General features: G+C 36.7%; 1 protein-coding gene across 1 annotated transcript in view; it reads right to left on the bottom strand.

The window, feature by feature from the left end:
* The window catches only part of Spock3 (SPARC (osteonectin), cwcv and kazal like domains proteoglycan 3), a 355,708-nt gene that overhangs the window by 12,066 nt on the left and 321,552 nt on the right, over positions 1-22,090 (bottom strand). The window contains 1 exon segment of the mRNA XM_028881034.2: positions 9,156-9,275. Within this exon segment, the coding sequence (XP_028736867.1) occupies positions 9,156-9,275 (120 nt within the window).

Genomic DNA, 22,090 nt, shown 5'->3' with positions numbered 1-22,090 from the left:
AAGAGATGGCTCGGGGAACAGTGGAAAGATCTCTACAAGTAATGAAACTTATCCAATCGTAGAAGAATCTTATAGAACACAATACTTGACAAATACCGAGCAAATAAATCACAAATAAAGACTTGACACATTATAGTTATATTTAAACAAATGACAATGAGCAATTTTTAAAAGTAGCTGGAAGCAAAATTCATGTTCCTGGTGAGCAGCTGTTCTCAGCCCATGGATCATTACCCCCATAGGAGTCACCTATCAGATACCTACAACACAATTCACAACATTAAACTACCACAAATAGTTACAGTTTTGAGTAATTTTGTTTACACTTAATTTATATATTTCCCTTGGTCTTAGCTATTAATTCTTAAATATTTCAAGATACCTACTAGTAAATATTTAATTTTTTTCCTGAAGTGGTAATTTGCCTTGTTCATTTTGCCATTATGACTGGGGTAAGATAAAATTACAAAGTTGTTTTAGGTTTTCATTCTCCTAATTGCTAGAGATGATGAACAATTTTGGGGGATATTTGTTAGTCTTTACTTCAAACTAGGTTCAGATTCTTAGATAAAATTATCCTGAAGACAATAAATTGTTTTAGTTAGGAAGAAAGGTATCCTTTTTAAAAATATAATACAATTGACAAAGTTTCATTACTCAGTAACCAGAAATCTATTATGATTAGAAATCTTCTTATGGACTTCAAACTTGCTGGGCATAATGCTAGTTCCCATTGTTTGGGATGCAGTGTTTTCCTAAGGATGAGAATGTGCCCACGGTTTACTCTGTGGCCAGGCCAAAGGAGTCATTTCCAGAGGATTGAATTAATGTAATAGTTGTACAGCATTAAGTAACTTGCATATATATTTATTTTATAATTATACATTAAAATACACAGGATAATAGAATTTCAAACTACAAATGTTATTTGATCAAAATTAAAGCATCACTACTTTAGGACAATACCTTAGTAGTGCTATGGTACATAGTTAAATTTCATTATAGAGAAAGTTACATCTTCCTAATAAAAGGAGAGAATGCCAGATGTCTCAGTAGTTAGAATCACCAAAATAAGCAATGATCTGGTTGTTTTATTTTATTACTTGAAATGGGGAAAGAAAATTTATCTCCTAACTTTCATCTTTGTTTTCAATAGATGAATTTCCCTATTATACCTAGAAGGCTCCTATTTCATTAAAATGGGCCATTATTTTTAAGCCATCTGATTCCAAATTCAATCTTCCTCTCAATGTGATGACAGCATGACACAAAGTGAATAGTATCTTGGTAAGAAATTAGAATGCCTTCATATACCCTGGGGGTTGAAGTAATTCCATCATTTCCTCTCACTGTGAAAAACATTTGGTGTGTGAGAAACAGTGGAAGACATCATCTAATTCTGAGAGTAATGCTCTTTATCTGAGGATTTTGCGTATAATGCTCATCTCCAATATGCTTTCCAAGTTGATAAAAGGGAAATTAACGCCACTCTACTTTCTTAGTACAAAACAAACTCTATTACAACCCATTAAAAGGATTCCCAGCATAGTTCTCTTGCTATTAGTTTTTTTTTTTTCATTTAAAGAATAAAATAAGGAAAATCTTGGCATATAAGTCAAACTCACAAGTTACAAAGGCCTCAAACTAACAGTATCCTTGAAATCATAATACAACAAAAAGAAAGGAACTCTACTTCTTCAGCTTACATCTTAAGTCCATGTGTTTTTAGTATCCAATTTCCCTTCTATGTATATTATTTTCAGTGCTTGGATTAATTATATTCAAAAATATATATTCATGAACCCTTTCTCTTATATGAAAATTATAACAAAGATCTTTAAAACTTTATCAATTTGTTCAATTTCTTTAAAAAGTTATGATATTGTTGACATTTTTGTTGATTAAAACCAATATACTGTGAAATATTTATAATAGTAAAGATTCAAAGTGTTCCATTTCTACATTGGCTTATAATCCTTATATCAGGGCTGTGATAAGATTTGGTCAGCTAAACATCAGGTTAGTGTTGTCCTAATGGATAAACCTACTATTATCACCTGTTTCAAAGTTATATCGTAAAAGTGAGATGTGTAACACATGTAAGACACTCAACAATGTTGACTGGTAGTGAGTCAGTCAGACAAGCAACTTCTCCATTCTTCTTGCAACCACATTTCATATTCAGGGTGTCATCACATTTAAAGGAATCAAACATCTTCACACTAAGGCTCAGTACATGCCTTGACTTCTGACAGAGCTGTGCCCATCTGCTAGTGGATATCATTGATTGTGTTAGTTACTTTTCTCGTTGCTGTGTCAAAGCATCTGCCAACAGCAATGTGAAGGGGAAAGGGGGTGTTTTAGCTTGTAAATTGAGGGTATGGTCCATCACAGCAGGGGAGGCGTAGTACCATAGAACACTTCTAACTCTGGGGCAGGAGGATGAATTGTTCATATTGTGGCCACAATCCGGAATGAGAAAGAGACACTCAGCTCCCCTATCTTTCTTTTCTTTATTCGGTTCAGAGCCCTAGTTAATGGGGCAGTGTTACACATCCAGGGTAGGACGACTTCCTTTCTTAAGTTAAATATCTCTGGAAATGCCCGCAGAGAGTGTGTCTCACAGGTGGCTTTAAATCCAGGCTAATTTATAATAAAAATTAACAAGTCCATCCTGTGTCACCTTCACAGTCAAAGAGATCACTTTTAAACGGATAAAATTTCTCCCTGTCCCACCAAATGACTCCTAATGTAGCATGTGTTTAGCCTATCATATTTATTTATTTATTTATTTATTTATTTATTTATTTATTTTTTTGGTTTTTCGAGACAAGGTTTCTCTGTGTAGCTTTGCGCCTTTTCCTGAGCTCATTGTAGCCAGCTGCTCGAACTCACAAGATCCACTGGCTCTGCTCCGAGTGCTGGATTAAGGCGTGCGCACACCGGCCTATCATATTTATTTTTTATTTATTTCCTGAAGACATATTTATTATCAGTCTCAAAGACTGTTCAAAAGTTCTCAGCGGGAATCACTCCCTTGACTCAAGGCTAACTCTTAACTAGGAGTTTACGTTTGGTTGCATGCATCTACATCTAACACCCAATGGAACAGGACTGGTAGTTACCATTCCAAAGTGAGGAACAGGAGGATAGCCAAGAAAGACTAGATGGAAGCAAGACTAAAAGCCAGCAGGGAAAACGCCCAACCCTGAAGCTCCATACTGCATCTGAGAATTCTTATGGCTTCACATGGGTGCCAGTTCTGCCACATACAACCTACATAGGCCTCTCTGCTCTGGCTCTCTCGCCATCCCTACTGTTTTCCTGGACCCTGGAAATTCCAGCATCCTGGTAGCTTCATTGGAGCATAGTTGTCATCTTCGTAAAATGGCCTTTCAAGGCCTCCTTCTAGGGACTATTACCTTGTAACTCAACTCCGGCTTCACCTTTCTGGAGCCTCCAGAACTCTTACATTGTGTATCTGCACTGTGGGCCCCATGTGGACAATGTATCCAAGTTCACTGAATAGCTTAATATCCAGTCTGGTTCCTTGTTATCACAATTATAGTGGTCTGAGTAACTTGGAGACTGGTTCTCGAAAAACATTTCTCTGTATGGTCATTTTTGAAGAAAAAACATGTTCAGCAACATTCTCGATTCAGGCTCTCTTCTTTAAAATGAGTATGTATTCCCAGCAGTTGGAGGCTTTGATAGTTTTTACCCTAGATTACCTTTCCCACGGAGCCACTGAGAAACACCAGGTTTATTTTCAATGGCACTGATCTCTTTAACAAGTGCGACTAATTCTTCTGAACTCAACTGGTCTGCGATTTTAAACTTGCTCCTGCTCTTTTCCAAATCAGATAATACATTTTCAATACATGTCTGACCTCTTTCTTCATGGATCTCAGTGTGGTGTGCAATAAGCACGCCACGGCCTGCTTGTGGTGCCATCTTGGCATTGCCTCCATGGAAAGGCAGAGTCCACTATTCTTTAATTAATCCCCATTCAAAATTTCAAAACATGGCTATAACATATCCAAATGCTTCAGCAGAATGCAACCTGGATAATGTCTAGCTGAGCTGAGACAAATACATGCCTCAAAGGAAAATTAGAAATAATAAAGCAAATACTGTTCTGTAGTTATTCTTCTTTGTTTAGTCAGTAAGCCATGCATTTCAGCACTTTCTTGCATATTTGCTCCACAATTTATGTTAGGACACTTAATATTAACAAGAAAATATACCTATATTGGAAGTTACACCTAACAGAAATGACTAGAAACTTTTATTGGAAAGAATAGAATGAATTTCTTCAGTTTATAATTTTAATTCCTACCCAGGGATATCTACTTGTATTCACCAAACAGCAAGACAAAAAATAATTTCATGGAACTCAATTGGAAGCAACAGCTTAAACAAAACTTAGAGGCAAGATGGCATTTTTCTGTTCCAGACTGTGTACCATGTAACATTTCCACATTACAGTTGGTTATTTGATATGGAAAGTGTCCTGTTTCTCACAAATGTGACAAATGCAGCAAGCTTCTCTGCCATGCTCGTTTTCCAGCCATAATCATTATTTCCATAGACGAATGGATATTGGACTCTATCAACATATAAAGATCCCTCAGCTGAGGTAGCAAAATGCTTTTTCACATAAGTTTTAGTTACGTTAGGGGGTTTTATATATGATGATGATATTAGCAAATTAGATAAAATCTCTTAAGGAAAGCTTTACTATAAATAGCAACACATAAATGTATACTATATAAAGAAAATCTATAAATTACATCTTTCAAATTTTTAAAAAAAATAAAATTATTACTTTCAGTTTCTCATATGAACAATAATTCAAAGGTTATAAAAATTCAGTTTCTATAATTTAAATCAATGCTGGCAGAAAAAATTAATTTAATATTATTTAATTAAAAACTAGATTTAGAATGAATAGCATACATTGTTAAGTATATGTTGTGGCTGATTTGGGATTTATTTTTTTTAAAGAATATTTAAAAGTACTGATCAAATTAATCAAAATTAGATTTGCTAGATGTTTATAATTATACAATTGTTATCCAAATGAATAAAATTTATTCCAAAGTAGCTACATTTATTAAACTAACAGCAAATAACTTCTAAGGTCCTTATTAAGTTGAAATCACGTTCTTATGCTAGCTAGCCAACTATTCGCTATTTTTTAATGGACAAAATACAAAAACATGCATTTAAATGCACATATTTTATGTCTCTTTTATGGCCAAGAGAATGCATACTTGGCTCTGTGAATAAATATGTTTATTTCACCACATTAAAGAGATATACTACAAAGAAGCATATGGCTATAAAAAGTATAAAATGTATATTCACAAAATCTACTGAAATTGCTGATGCCTAATATGTTATAACTGTTTGCATCATATGTCTGTCTATAAAATAAGAGAAATACTGAAATTAAAATATTATGCAAGTGTGACTCTTCCAGGAAAATAACTATATACAAGATATATGATATTATTTTGTTAAAGAAATCATTTGTGCTAAAATAAAATGACATATTTCTCCAAAACATGTGAGGCAAAATTAAAATGCATGAAGTGTTAGAAAAGACTTCTAAAACATTCTTCCTGGTCAATGATGCTTATTATTTAAGGATTCATTATATATATATATATATATATATATATATATATATATATATATATCAAAATGTTATAATGCTTTTAATTTTTCCTTCTATTGAAATGATGATTTTTTTTGAGATTTTTTTCTCCTGTTCAAAATATATTGTAAATTCAGTTTTTCTTGTTTTCTGTGTAAAATGCATAGAAGACCAAAAGAATGTTTCAGAATATTTTTCTCGACTTTATGTTAATGTCATAGTTAAGTATTAAAAGATCATAATACCTGAATTCTGCTCATTGTGATATAAAAATATCTAGATCAAGCCAAACTGTATGCTTTAAATTTTTTTTTTTTTTTTTTGTTTTTCGAGACAGGGTTTCTCTGTGTAGCTTTGCGCCTTTCCTGAGCTCACTTGTACCCAGCTGGCCTCGACTCACGAGATCCGCTGCTCTGCCTCCCGAGTGCTGGGATTAAAGGCGTGTGCCACCACCGCCCGGCTAAATTTTTAACTGCATTTAATTTACTGTAGTGTAACTGGAAGAGTAGCTATGCAATGTTTAAATAGAATAATATTATGAAAGAAAACTAAAAGAAGATTGGGTAGGACTTGGAGCCTGTGCCTCTTGCCTCTTTTCCCAGCACTTTGTAAAGAGAAAACAGGAGATATACTTCAAAAACCAAGATCAACAAGCAGGAGACAGAAACCTGGTGTTTCAGAATTGGTTCACATAATAAGGCTAGGACACTGGGAAGGATTCATTTAGGGAAATATCAAGATTCAGAGTGAAGAAGATATCTGACTCCTCTCTTTTGGTCTTTGTTTTGTAAGGGGAACATTCTTGGCAAATACACTTTTCATTGACTTCTTAAGTAATCCTGTGCAATCCTGTTTTTTTTTTTTTTTTTTTTTTTCCTTTCTTTTGCAGAGATACTCAACTGTAGAAGAACTGCCTGTAATTCCATTACCATATTCACAGTCTCAGGACATTTCTTGAATGAAAATAGTACTTAGGAAGCTGGATAACACCAGGCACCTTGCTGAGCACTCTAATTCTCTCTTGTACTTCTAGATTTAGAGGAGAAACTGGTCTGAACTCAAACTCAAAGAACATCTGTGAAAATGTGCCCTATTATCCTTCATCCCCTAACTGGTGGAAGCAGATGCAGAGATCCACATCTAAGCACCAGGCAGAGCTCCAGGAGTCCAGTTGAAGACAGGGAAGCGGGATTCTATGTGCAAGGGGCATCGAGATCATGCTGGGGAAATCTACAGAGACAACTGAACCTAGCTAGCATGAACTTTAGATCATCAGCTGTGGAGCCTGCATGGGACTGGACGAGGCCTTCTGCATAAGTGAGACAGTTGTATAGCTTGGTCTGTTTAAGGGCCCCCTGACAGTAAGATCAGGCTCTATCCCTGGTGCATGAGCTGGCTCTCTGGAGCCTACTACCTATGGTGGTGGGACATGTAGGGGGAGGGACTTAGTCCTGCCTCAACTGAATGTACCAGGCTTTGCTGACTCCCCATGGGAGGCCTTACCTTTGGGTGGGTTGCACGTGGGGGAGGTGTCGGGGTGATGGGTGCAGGGTGGGGAGGGGGGGTACAGAGGGTGAGGGGTGCAGAGGGTCGGGGAAGACTGAGCGGGGAGTAGGAGGAAGGATGAGAGGGAGATCTGTGGTTGGTATGTAAAATGAATAAAAAGATTTAATAATTAAAAAAAAGAAAATATTCTATTCAAGAATATATACTCAGGAGATCATTGTGGAAATGCATACTTTTAAAAAATCATATGAAAGGGTCTGGAAGGACCTTACCCAAGTCACAAGTTTTATTCAGGATGGAGCATTAGAGGAACTTAGTTGTTATTACTATGAAGTAAATTCAGACTGAAAGACGACAGGAAACAACCAACACTGTCCAAATTTTTATAATACAGTCAAAGGCAAACGCCAGCAACTCTCCTAAAGTTTTGGTAAACATTATAATTTGTTTCTGAAAATCATAAGAAAAAATGTATTTCCATAGTTGATTTTAATTTTTCACATGTATTAATCATCTTCGAAATTAAGATTCATAAATATTTAAGGTTAGGATTGTGGAAAATGGCTCAATTAGAGGAAAGTTAAGAAAGATATTTTAGAAAAATACGAATATTACAGAAAACTGCATGACGTTACTGTCACCTGGATAGAAACTGCGTACTGATGGTTTCGAAGAGAAATGGAGCTCTTGTTCATCATGGTAAACAATGAGGGTCACATGCTGGAAAATTCTTTGCCAGCTAAGATACAGAACTCATATTGTTACTTCTTCCATTTTTTTCCAGCCTCTTAGGAAAAAATAAGCTTTCTGATCTTTTAAATATTCAGCCATGTTTCAATATTATTTCTAAATACATTAAATAAAAACACATTTCATATAAGTGAAATATTAAATTGTTCATAGCAATACTTCATTTCTATTGTCAATTTCCACAGCAGTTTGTTATTTTTCCTGTGTAAGAGCCAAAGTTATGTTTTAAGTTTTAATTATTGTGCCTAAGAGATTCATGAAACCAAAATGCCTCTGACCTGTAAGCCCCTTGCCCAAGGACAGATACTTCCTGAAATGCTGGAGACTATTGTTTATTGAAGATAAGAAGCCACTTATTGTCATTTTCCTAAACAGATTTGTTTGACCCAACTGCACTGTATGTGCTTCATCACATTAGAAAGAGGTACAAAAACAGCATGCATATCAGGATGTATGCTTGTCCCTGACTGGATGTAGGCAGGAAGTACGTCAAGATATATGCTTGCTACGGATCAGACCTTATGGGTTTGCTTTGATAAGGCTCTGCAAAATGTGATGCATTGTCCTTTTCTGGGAACCATGGAATGGACCAGGCCAGAGTCCATCATCCTAGGCAGTATTTAATTAAGGCTCCCTCCAATTTGGCTCAAAAATTGTGACAGTGGTCTTGTTCTCGACCTGTGGGACTAAAATCTGGTGTAACAGTTAAAAGCTGGACTAGCCAAATATTCTGTGTGAAATTGACTTTTAAGCAACTTATATATCCACTTAACACAGGACAAAATTAAACATGTCATCACCATCCAGATGAATCTATGTGTGATCTCTACATAGTAACAAAAGCCTTTTGTTTTATATCCTCCTACACATAGAGCTTTTTTACATTCCTTTCTTTTATATCTTCTTCCTTTCTTAATTTTTGAAGCATCTTGTTATGTAGCTCACGGGGCCTTAAACTCATACTCCTGCCTCAGTCTCCAGAATGATGTTTCAGCCATGTACCACCATGGCTGGTAACAATTCTAACTAGAACATCAATGCTCATGCCTAAGTCGGAGTTGACTTCATTTTATTTTCTTACAAACTGCTGTAGAAGCCCTTTGAAACAATGTGCTGGATTTTGTTCATAGTGTAGCTAAAGGATAGATGTTGACAAGCATATTTATTCTGAGAGGTTCACTTAGATGTAGGTCACCATCTTCAAGATAATAGCTTTATCCAATTTAAAAAATCTTACTGCTTCTCTCAGGCCTCAGCAGTGATTTCGTCTTCTTATTTTGGCTCCCACTCTCATGAAGGGCCTTGAACCAGTCTCGAAGTCTGTTTGCCACTTCTCTGAATTCCAGGTCACTGCAGGCTAAAGACAGAGAAATAATGTAGGTGTTTAATAGTAATAAAAATCCAGTGGGATACCTGATAGTCTCCTGCTGTAAGAATCCAATTCCCAGTTCCCCTCGTGGACTACAGAAGTGGTTTCTGCCTCTATAAAGGGCTGTATCCTGCTGCAAGCCACAGGAAAATGTAATAGAACCCAGCTACTATCACAAAAGCTACTACTTGGAAAATTCAAGGACTTTTTTGAAGGTCAAGCAATGGCTTAAGAAGTCTTGGTGATATTTTAGCTTTTATATATATATATATTAGCTAGTTCCTACAATGATTTTCTTGTGTGTTTCCAAGAACTCCTAACAGTGTATTTATCTAAAATATCTATCAATCATCCAAGGTCAAATGATCTCCTGAGCTAAGGTAACACCCTTATGGAAACAACACCTGTCTCCTAGCTTTATTTCTTGTGCAATATAAGGTGAGAATCTGCTTTCTTATACAGCCTTACTAACAATATAGACTCTTAACTTGTGAACTAACCACTTCTAGGAATGTAGTTTGAGCATACACAGTCCCTTTTTCTGATATACTAACTGATCATTAGCTCTCAGTTGACCTCCTTCTTTATCACTCCCCTTTTGGGTTGAAAAAAAAAAAAAAAAAAAACCTGACAGTCACTGCCTGAGGAAAATTCTTACCTGTGTTTATGACCCTGTAGGAATTCAAGCCTGGCCACCTGGCTGGAGAAGTAGGATTGCTATTGCTTGGGTTTATAACTGACTACCCTAGAGAACTCAAGGACAGAGAACTGAGAGGTATAAGGAGACTTAGAGGAGGATTTGAGAGAGAACTTGAGGACAAGATGGAGAAGAGAAAAGAGAATGGAAGAATTAGATGGGTAAGAACTGGAGAGGAACAAACTAGGGTGGCAAGGAACTAGATTGAAGGGCTAGAAGAGAGTATTAGAGGAACAAGATAGAAGATGAGAAAGAGCCAGATGAGGAAGAACAAGATGAGAAAGAAGGAGATGGGAGAAGAGCTAAAATGTCAAAGAACTAGATGCATGAGAACCTAGATGGGGCAGAACTAACATGAGAGAATGAAGATAGAACTTAGAGAGGACAGCAGATAAATGTAGAGCAAAATTAGGCAAGAAAGGAGCTAGGCATGAGAGCAGAACAGAAGCTGTGTAGAGAGAGAACTGACACAGAATAATAAAGCATGTGGACTAAAGAGTTTTGTGTACATAGATTCATTTCTTTTCATCAAAGATTAATTGTCAGCTAGTTGTAGATTCTTCCCAGACCCTGGAAGGGGACTATTAAGGGACTGGACTCCCATAGTCCCTGTTAGTATCCCATCTTTCTCTATAAGCATTCTGGCCACCAACACACTAGGGTGACAAAATGCCCCCTCACTGTGAAGAAACATGGTCCCACATAAAGTCAGACCAAGTCTCCTTTTCTTTCCACCTTCTGTCTCTCTACCTCTACTTTTTAATTAATCTAACATATGGCACTGAAACCCTGGAAAAGTTCTGGAGCCTTCGTCCCTAGCAGGCAACTCTAAGACTTTACTTGAGGTCCCCATAACCCTGCATAGTAAACAATTTCTCTTAGGAAGCCTTTTCTTTTCACTCTCTCTCTCATTCTCTCTGATCTTTCTTGTTCACCTTATTCTCTTGCCCTGGCAGTCTGCAGTCACACACAGACAACATCGCAACATGCTAGGACAAGGTAACCCATTGGGCTTGATTCAGAGGTGCCCCAGTTAGATTTGGGAGGTCACTGGATCTTTCTTCTGTACGGCCTGTTCAGGAGAAAGACTTGGAGACTTTCCATTGGCTGTGACACCACTCATACAGCTGAAATCTCTGAGAGACATCCACTGTCCCTGCAGTTTCTTATCTCTGGAACTGTCTGTTAGATTGGGGACACCCCTTTACTAACTGGTGTGTTCAGTCATTTTGAGACACAGGAGATGCTCTCCACAGCTGGTCAAATATTCTGAGAGCTTTACTCCAAAACTCTCAGAACTTTTTATTGACCTGACATTCTTAGGTTCAGAGTTCACTGGAGGACCATAACTGCAATGGCCACTGCTGGCACAAATTTGCAACTTAAATCAGTGATTTTCAACTTTCTTAATTCTGCAACCCTTTAATACAGTTCCTCATGTTGTAGTAACCCCCAACTATAAATTTTGTTGCTACTTCATAACTGTAATTTTGCTCCTGTTATGAATTGTAATGAAAATACCTTATATGCAGGATATCTGATAGGCCACCCCCCATGCAAAGGACGTTTGACTTTCAAAAGGGGTGGTGACCCACAGGTTGAAAACCACTTATCTAAACAAGTTTAAATAACTCCATATGATGAAATACAACATGATAAAGCCCCCTCCCCCACAAAACTCATAGTTCATTTTAATCTATCTCAAGGCTGTGGCTTATAATCATGTCCAGAACCAGAACACATTATTTCAGCTGGGTCTCCAAATATGTATCTTTACAATTACTCCTGACAGAGATAGCACAAGACTCTTTTACCTTGTGCCTCTCTTGTTTTGTGCTTTGGCCTACTTGTGGATCCGCCTCTCCAAACCTGGAAAATCCTTGTTTGCATCTTTAACAGTAAGCGGTAAGAACATTTCAGGCTGTCTGTGCCCACATGCAGTCATACACAAACTAATTAGGAATATGTAGATCACTGGGTTCAGTCTTCCACAGATTCGAATGATTTGGGAGTGGATAATACACTGTTCTACTCTTCTAAGGAGTAGTTGTAATTTGGCTGGGTGCTCCAAACCAAGCATGTTTGTTTAAAAGTTTCCTCCAACTCCTCTGTCCTGGGTCAGGCTAGCTACCTGACCCTGTGACAGGGAGAAAGAGAGCAAAATATAACAGCCCAAGAAAAGATACTATGTGCATAAAAATTGCTAAAAAGCAAACTCTTCCCAAAAGGGGATTACTGTTACTTATCTCATATCCATTTCGTGGTTTTGTTTAACTCTCTAAGTACCCCATCCCTTTTCCTTGGTTTTGTTTATTATCTTTAAAAATGACATAGTGTAATCACAGAAGTTGAACTCTCTAAATACTCCCTGCTCTAATATTTCTAAAAACATTTTATCTCAAATCTGTAAGCATGGTTTTGAAAGGCTATATCAGAATCTGTAGAAGTTGTTTAAATAACTGTAAAAGTCCAAGCAGAAAAAGTTAGCTTAAAATCTGGAACAATGCAGGGTTAGCAGCAAAAAGTACTTGTATAGATAATCTTAATCTGCTCTGCATAGTAGGCATGTAACTTTGATTCAAACTCTTGTTTAGGAAAAGGGTGTGTGCCTGATGGGCTCACCTTGGAGGAGCATCTGGCTTGCTACTGTCTTAGCTGATGACTCTGCAACTGTGTGGCTTTTTGCTGTCATCTTGGATGGTGACTTTATCAGGATGCAAGTAGGCCATGTGACCACCATCTTGATAAAGGTTATCATGTGGTATACTTCTACTTATCATTGCATTTCCCATTTTAGACTAATGAAGCAACATTAGGCTTCTAAGATGGTTTGTTTTAAAATTGGATCATACAAAACACTGATAAACTTCTAACTTTATTAAGGTTTAGCTATTTGGTGAAGCTAAGTTATATAAAAAAAATTTTAATGTTTTTGCTATCTTTGTTAAGCTTTGGCTATTTGGTAAAACTAAGCCATATAAAAACTGTAGTATTTTGCTCTTTGTCAAACTTCAAATATTTGAGAAACTGAGTCAAATGAAAAATTAGAATTCTGTAAAAGTACACTAAAATGTTCAATCTCCCTGTGGACTGTATGCTGTAGGATAATGCTTTTGTACACTGGTTTAATAAAATGCTGATTGGTCAGTAGCCAGGCAGGAAATATAAGCGGGATAAGCAGACACGGAGAATTCTGGGAAGAGGAAGGCTGTGTGAGGAGATGCCAGCCTGTCACCCAGGGAGCAGCATGTAATGGCACACAGGTAAAGCCATGGAAAATGTGGCAACATACAGATTAACAGAAATGGGCTGAGTTTAAGTGTAAGAGCTAGTCAGTAGTAAGCTTGAGCTAATGGCTGAGCAGTTTTAATTAATATAAGTCTCTGTGTGTTTAGTTGGGTCTGAGCGGCTACAGACTGGGCAGGACACCAGAAAATTTCCAGCTACAACTATATTTATAGTTTAAACTTTATTTTGATATTAAAGAATCTTTAATTCAAGAATTTTAATTTTTAAGTCTCCAATTTAAAAGGATAAAGTTATAAAATCCTAACTTTATAAAATAGTTACAAGTAATTATAAACTCTTAAACATAATATATACAAGTTAATGATCAGTTTGCTAAGTACAATGAGATTTGCAAAGACAAGCTTGGACGAGGGATAGACCAGTATTTATTTCACATCATACCATCTTCTGTTATCTCCCATCAGACAGTATTCTGCATATATTTTCAACATTAAGCCTAAAGCAAGTAAAGCAAAACAAGTTTAAACCAAACTTAGAGTATAATTAATGCAAAATAATATTCCAAATCAAGCATATTTTTAAAAGTGGTTGTAAAAGATTGATAGCTTTGGTACAATGCGTTAAATTTATAATGTGATTAGATGGATGAAACTCCCAGGCTTAAGTAGTTCTCTTGGATGAAGCATCATTCTACTGAGTAAGTTGCATGCCAGTCTCACTGTAGGTTTGGAGACATGAGAGATAAGGCCTGCTAGAAATCTGACGCTTCTACTTCTGGCTACATAAGCCCCACTGGCCATATAGGACAAACCAGGGAAAATAACCCTCCTCCTTACATAAAGATGAATTACTCATGTCTCACATGACAGGGAATAGATTTTCATGCAGAGTGGAGGATCTTAGAGTCTATATCAAGATCCCAAATGACTCAAAAAGCAGAGAGGCAAATAACAATTACTCTATCCTCCATGTCTCTTGAACCATTAAATGAAAATACTCTCAACAGGGAAACCATGTACCTAAGCCTACCACCCAACTAGTGTGGGACCTGCATGCTAGGCCAATTTGTCATGCCCTTCACCCTGGCATACATTTCTTTGTTTTAGAAAAAGCTAATTTCAGGGTCCAGACCCCACGCACCCATGTTCCCTGATTAAAAGTAGATGGCAGATTCATCAGGAGGAGATGACTTAGGTGAAGGAGATTCTCTCCAACCTATGCTCACCTGTGGTGCTTTGACAATACAATCCAGTCTCTACCGAGATAGGGAGCTCCAGGGCCAGGCCAGGGCCAGTGGCTGTGCTCTTAGGTTGAATACCAGAACAAGCACATGAGCTTTGGCAGTGATGCTTGTTAATGTTTTCTACGAAATTACAAGAACCAAAAGCTCATTTAATTTGGTTATCTTGCTTTACAAATTTTGCCTCTGAACAAACAATCTATTTTTAAAGTAAATGATGTTAAGAAACATGCTTACTGCTGTCAGGATGTGGTGACCTAGAGATTTATCCAAACAAAAGGAGTAAAAAGTCGGCTTTCGACTACTTCGTTCAGTACATGTTACACATAAGTTATTTGTGGAAAACTTGGCATGACTGGTTCCTTTCATCTTTCATCTGTTGGTTGGACATATGGAATGAAAATGTATAAATTTTTAAAAGGGTCTCTTCATAGGGTTAATTTTGGAAACCTTTGTAAAGTGAATCATTTATTCCTGACATGACAGTCCCTGACTTGGGTAGTAATTTACAATGTTCTAGATTATTGAGGAGAAAGCAAGATAGTTACTGTCTTTGAGATTTTTTAATTTGGAAATTAAAAATCATTTCTTTTGTGGGAATACAATACTTAAAATTATGTTATCTTTTTATGCAGCTTGTTATTTACTATATGATCTTGGAATACAGATACAGCAATTTGATGTTAATGAAAATATGTATTAGTTCATGATTTTAAGCACTAAGATAATAGTTATAATTTTTAAAACCCCACCTTTTCAAGAAACTTTGTTTTACTTGAAATACACTGTTTTGGTTCACTAAATAATAGCTGGTATTGCTAATATTTGAAACAAGTCTACAAAGTTTATCATATGCAGAAGCAAGGAATATCACTTAGAAACATTTTGTTCAGATTCATTTCTTCAACACTAATTTTTATTGACCTCTTTTACAAAGCTTCCAGGTACTTATTACCTGTGCAGGAGCCTGATATAACAAACAGATAGTTACAGTTACCTTATCCTCCTTTAGAATTCTGGCACATGGTTCAGCCCATTGCGCAATTGTGTTTAACTCATGTTCATCTTGATATAAATGTTTTCTCATGAAACTCTGTCTCTTAATATTCCACAAAGTTGTACAGTTATTATCTCTTGATGTCCTAGATCTTTGACAACTGTCAAGTTTCATCATGGCCCCTTGGATGGAATCTTTTCTGAGGTACTCAAACTGCTACTCTACTCAGCGGCCATACATCAGTTCTTAGCAGGTACCCAAAGATCAACATGCCCAAACCCTGAAAAGCAGACAAGTGACCTCTGAAAGGGACTAATGGACCATCAAAATGATTTCTCTTCCTGCTTCTCTGTACATTGTTTGGGGGACTTATAACTAAAATGGCTGGCCTAAAGCCTTCTTTGCATCAATTAACCTCTGTCTTTCCAGCTCAGATCTGCTTAAGTTCCTTTAGGGCCAGCTCGACTCCTTAACTGCTGCAGTCCTGTGAGAGTAAAAAGGACCAGATCTGACTACTGCTAAGGATGAGTTTTGAGCCCTCCTCGAACAATGCTGCTTCCAGGCCAAAAAAGTCCTACCGGTTTGAAATCAGGCCTAAAGACACCTGGACCAGACAAAAATTGCTTGCTTTCCTTCCACTCTGGCTCTTTCCCTGATCACTCTTTCCTCCATAGTACCTCATACTATGTTTTCTTACCCTGTCTTTTAAATGTTTTACTTACTGAACTTCACTATATATCCAAACACAAGGTTCATGAAAGCTTCCTCAATCACTCTCAAACTACAACAGCTCCATTTGTTCCTGATGCATCTGTAAACAGAAGTTTTATATGCTGTGGAGAGACTCCGGCTAAAAGAGACCTTTCCACTGCCAGCCAGATACAATTCTTGACATTAGTCCTCTATTTTTTTCTTCTCCCCCTTCTTTGATGCTCTGTAGCTCGCTGCTACTTCTGCTAGCTTGTTTTAGTGCAATAGTCCTGGCCACAGGACAAGTCATTGCCACTCTGAATCAACTCTATGGCCGCTTTATCTCTCTGGCCCACTCTGTCTTTCCCATCTCTGCTCACTCATATTTCTCAGCTTTCCTGGGAAATGTCTCAGTTTTACTCTGTAACCAAATCATCTGCTTTCAGCTCTCGGTTTATTTCCCAAGTCTCTCCAGGAATTCAGGATGGCAATCACCTGATCCATCACAGCTGATAAGACTCTCCCCTACATGGCCAGAGGACCCCCTCTTCAGTGAACCTAGAACTCCCTCCTCTGACAAAGTCACTCCTCAGAAGAAAATGGGTATAACACCCCTGCCCTACAGTTTTCTTTTATATCCTCTCAGAGTTAGGAATAATAGCTTCCTGCTGAAAGACTACATTTCCTAGTTTTCCTTGTGGACAACAGAATTCCTTTCCATTCCAGAAGGGGCCACATTAATTTTTCCCCACAAGCATTCTGTCAATCCTTAGAAGTGGTGACAGAATGGTCCCTCCCATAAACAAGGTCCTTCACACAAAGCTACTTTTCTTTTATTCTTCTGTCTTTCTTATGCTACATTTTAAGTAATCTAAGAATACTATCTCAAGTCTTCAAACTGTTTCTGGAATTTGAATGAGAAAAAAAAAACCCTAAATGAAAATAAAATCAGAGCTGTTGTTGTGATTCAGGTTTTTCCAGAACTAAGAATAACTATGTGATTCACATTAACATAATGTAATAAAATGATAATACATTTTTTTTTTTTTGGTCTTTTTCAAGACAGGCTTTCTCTGTGTAGCTTTGTGCCTTTCCTGGATCTTGCTCTGTAGGCCAGGCTGGCCTTGAACTCACAGAAATCCGCATGGCTCTGCCTCCCGAGTGCTGGGATTAAAGGCTTGCGCCACCACCGCCCGGCTGATAAGACATATTTTTTCAGCAGCATTAATTTCACTAGAACTTGGCTTCTACTCATCACAGAAATAACACTTGTGGAAGATTATTAGTTTTAGAATCATACAGATTGAGTCTTACATCTATTTGATGACTGAATTACAGAAATATAGAAGGCTTAAAGATTCAAGTTTAGTGTTTTGGACTAGATAGATTATTTAACATTTGTAAATTAATAAATGTAATCCACCATATAAACAGAATGAAAGACAAGAAAATCACATGATCATTGCATTAGATACAGAAAAAAACCTGAAAAATCTAACATCTCTAGAGAGAGAGAGAGAGAGAGAGAGTCTCTTGGAGAAACTAAGAACATAGAATTCATATATTAAAATAATAAGGGATGATTTTTTCATCCAAGATCAACTTAATGGAGAGAAACATCAATTCCACTAAAATTAGGAACAAGGCAAGCCTGTCCTTTCTCTCCATACCTACTCAATATAATCTTAGCTAGAGCAACAAGACAACTGAAGGAGATGGAGAGAATATAAACAGGAAGGGAAGAATTCAAAGTATTTTTATTTGTAGATGATATGACTGTATATATAGGAACCCTAAAATTTCACCCAGGAAATCCTATAGCTCAAAAACTCTTGGCAAAGTACCTGATAGAAAGTTAACACACAAAAATCAGTAGCCTTCCTACATACCAATGACATTATCTTAGAAGGAAATTAGAGAAACAATGACTTTCACAACAGCCTCAAAAGAAACATAAAATATCTTGAGGTGATTCTAAAATGGAAGTGAAAGACTTGTATCATAAAATCTTTAGGACCATGACAAAAGAATTTGAAGAAGATATCAGAGATGGAAAGATCTTCCATGCTCATGGCTCTGTAGAATTTAGTACACTAAAAGTAGTCATCCTTCCAAAAGCAATCTACAGATTCAATGCAATCCTCAACAAAATTACAACACAATTCTTCATGGATCTTTAAAGGACAATCTTCAGCTCCATATGGAAACACAAACACACACACACACACACACACACACACACACACACACACACAGAGAGAGAGAGAGAGAGAGAGAGAGAGAGAGAGAGAGAGAGAAACAAACCTGAAAATAGCTAATACAATTCTGAGTAATAAAAGAACTGGTAGTTATCACAATCCTGACCTCAAATTGTACCACAGAGAGATAGTGGTAAAATCAGCCTCGTATTGGCATAAAAACAGTCACATTGATCAATTGAATCAAATTGGTGTCCCAGGTGTAAATCCACACACTTCTTACAATGAAATGTAGATTCCAGTTCCAGTAATGGGTTATATCTAATTGAGTTGTTGGCCAAAGGGGCCTGAAAACACCAAACACCTTAGGCTACTGCAGAGACTATTGGTTGTTCTCCTCAAATGACAGTAAGGCTCTAGTCATAAAGATAACACCTAAGAACCTATTAAGCATGCAGAAGTCGAGCTGATGCCTACCTAGAGCCTTCACTCATACTGACTAGTATTCATGGCACTGGAAGGTACTCTGTATTCTACCAAAGGGTAAGGCAAATAACAATCTAGCTACAAACGCTTTGATTTACAATGCTGATCTGCCTGCAACGTGTGCTATTGCAATGGTGGCACAAAGCTTGTGTTAATAACTAACCAAAAAGTGATTTGACTTCAGTTCCACTCAATGAGATGAAATCCATCTCCAATATAGGTGGGAGAGACTAGATGTTTATCAGAGACCTAGGGTAAATCCAAATACTATTGTTCTGCTAAAAGAACAAACTGATAAAATGACACCTAATGCCATTCTGGTATACCCATAGCTCAATGTCTTATTCAGCCATCATCAGAGAAACTTTCTCTTGCATTAGATGAGAATAAATACAGAGACCCACAACCAGACAATGTAGAGTGAGAGCTCTTGGAATGTTCTGTCCTAAATTGGAGGTCTCCATCAAATCCCTCCTCTCAGCAGTCTACAAATATTGGAAGGGGAGGCAGAAAGATTCTAAGATCCAGAGGGGATGGAAGACATTTAAAAAACAAGGCTTTTTAAACACAGCAGGACCTTATGATACATAGAAAAACTCAGAGACAGGGCATATAAGGATATGGTCCTGATTGGGCTGAGAGTGGAAGTGGACGTAAGTATACATCACACATCCCTAATCTGAAAGCTATCTCCAAATGATAACCACTTGCAAATGAAAGATTTCATTTCTTCACTGAGCGTACAAACCACTCTAAGGCCAGGCCCCATGCCCAGTAGTAGATGGCCTAAACAAACCTTGATAAAAAAAATTGATATTTTTGAGGTCTTATTTATTTTTCTTTTTTTTTTCCTGTGGGATGATGTTCTTTATGCTGTGAATATGTATTTCCTAATTGGTTGATAAATAAAATGCTGATTGGCCAGTAGCCAGACCAGAAGTATAGGTGGGGCAAGCAGTCAAGGAGAATTCTGGGAAGAGAGAGGCTGAGTCAGGAGTCACCAGCTAGACACAGAGGCAGAAAGATGACAAGGCAGAACTGAGAAAATGTACCAAGCCACATGGCTAAACATAAATAAGAATTATGGGTTAATTTAATTGTAAGAGCTAGTCAGTAATAAGCATGAGCTATGGCTGGGCAGTTATAATTAATATAAGCTTCTGAGTGATTATTTTGTAAGTGGGCCACGGGACTGCAGGGACTTGGAGGGACCAGAGAAACTTTCTGACCACTTTTTGTTTTTTTTTAATCTCATGGTGCTTTGTTTGGACAATTTTTTTGCCTACAGAGATTTTGCTTATGATTTCTGATTATGTGGCTTTATGGGAGTTCTGTGTTTGTGAATGTGTATGTGTGTCAGCATGTATGTGCATTTCTTGTATTTTTCCTTTGGCTCTTTTTCCTTTCCTTTCCTTGATTTTTCCTACTCGGGTTTACTTGTTTTTATTATTATAATTATGATTATTTAGATGTTTATATGGTTTCTAATCAGAGAGAGACAGCATGAAAAGATACAAATTTGTATTGTTGAGGAGTTAAGGAGGTAGAGAGGATCTGGGAGGAATTTGTAAAGTGGGGCCATAATCTGAATATATTATATGAAAAAAATCTATGTTTAAAATAAGCTAATAAGAAATATTAAATATGTTTTAATTACTAATACAAGTATAAGAATACAGATGGTATAGAGCTACATTATCTGACAGTGGGAAAGACTGTCAAATATCTTTAAAATCCTGTTATGTTTGCCTTATAAGAAGGTAAACACTAAGAATTCTTGGATAGACTAGAGTGGTAGAACACTTGATAAAGATAGAAAAGTGAAGAAATATTAGCAATCTTCAGCATTTTGAAAGAACCTTTACTTCACCTTTGCTTTTCATGTTACTTAGCAACAATTATTGTTTAAAAATAAAACGCACTGAGCAGTAACACAATAAAGTCTTGACTAGTGCTAAAATATGCTATTCAATCCAGTAATTATATTGCCATGTTTTGAAAATACAATAACATATATATTTAGAGGCTGCTACCACAAGTATTTTTTTTTCCTTCTGTTACAAAAGGCATGGTTTTCTCTTCCCAAGGAGGACTGCATCCTACTAATGCTCTTCTTCTTCCTTTCCTTTTTAAAATTGAAAATAGATTTTTTCATATAATATATTCTGATTATGGCTTTAATCTCCTCCCAATCTATCCAATTCTGTTCTCTCTCTCTCTCTCTGTCATAAATCAAACATGAAATAAAAGATATACAGACAAACCACAATAGAACAAAACAAACAGAGGAAAATAAAACAAAACAAAAACCCAAAGAAACAGCTGAAGCATATACACATGCAGACACACACACAAAAAAAAAACCCAAAAAATCCACAGAAACATAAAATTGGAAAACAAAAGAGTAGTAAGGAAACAGAACAAACAAACAAAAAAAACAACAACCAAAGCATCCTAAAACAAAGTATCTTCCAAAATAGCATTTGAGTTTATCTTATGTTGGCCATATTTTCTAAAAGTTATCCAGTGCTACTGTAGTATGCAGCAATGTATTTAATAAAAACCACAGGTATTCAGATACTACATATATTAAGCATTCTATAACATAATTTATAGTAATGGAACACAATCAAACCAGTTTTGTAGGACTTAGTGGAAATGTTCTAGATTTGCAGTCCCTCCCATTATCCAGTACAGTGGATGACACAAATTAGAAAATCATGGTGACATTTCAGGATTCTACAGTGCACAAAGATTCTAGACCCTTCTACAAGGGGAATGCAAACCAAGAAAGTCCAACTACTAAGGATAAGAAACTAAAATGTATTCAGAATTTTTCATAAATATTTGATTGGGCATGTGGAAAATTGCTTCATCTTTCTGAGGATCCTTTAATCAGAAAAAAATAAATGAGGAGAATAATAGACGGATAATTTTTATACATTTAAGATCCACAAATCCACTTCCTCTGTAAACTTTTTTTGAGGAAATTCACCGGAAACATGGTAAAGCAGGGACAAATCTTAGAATGAGGAAAGATAAGACACAGAGAAAAAAACTGTGTAAGAACAGTGAAGGAATTGAAGATAATGGCAATGCTGAAGGATTTGCTACATGATAGCTGCTGAGACAGAGTATGGGAAGACCCAAGAATTGCACAAACATCACAGCCATCTTGTTGTAATTTAGGGCAAACAATGCCATTTTTATTCATGACTCTTACTTGCTGATGCTGAGTGATGATGC

Source organism: Peromyscus leucopus, chromosome 17 (assembly GCF_004664715.2).
Source record: "Peromyscus leucopus breed LL Stock chromosome 17, UCI_PerLeu_2.1, whole genome shotgun sequence".
Lineage (NCBI taxonomy): Eukaryota > Metazoa > Chordata > Mammalia > Rodentia > Cricetidae > Peromyscus > Peromyscus leucopus.
The sequence above is the reverse complement of the archived record's forward strand: the minus strand, read 5'-3'. Positions and strand labels throughout refer to the sequence as shown.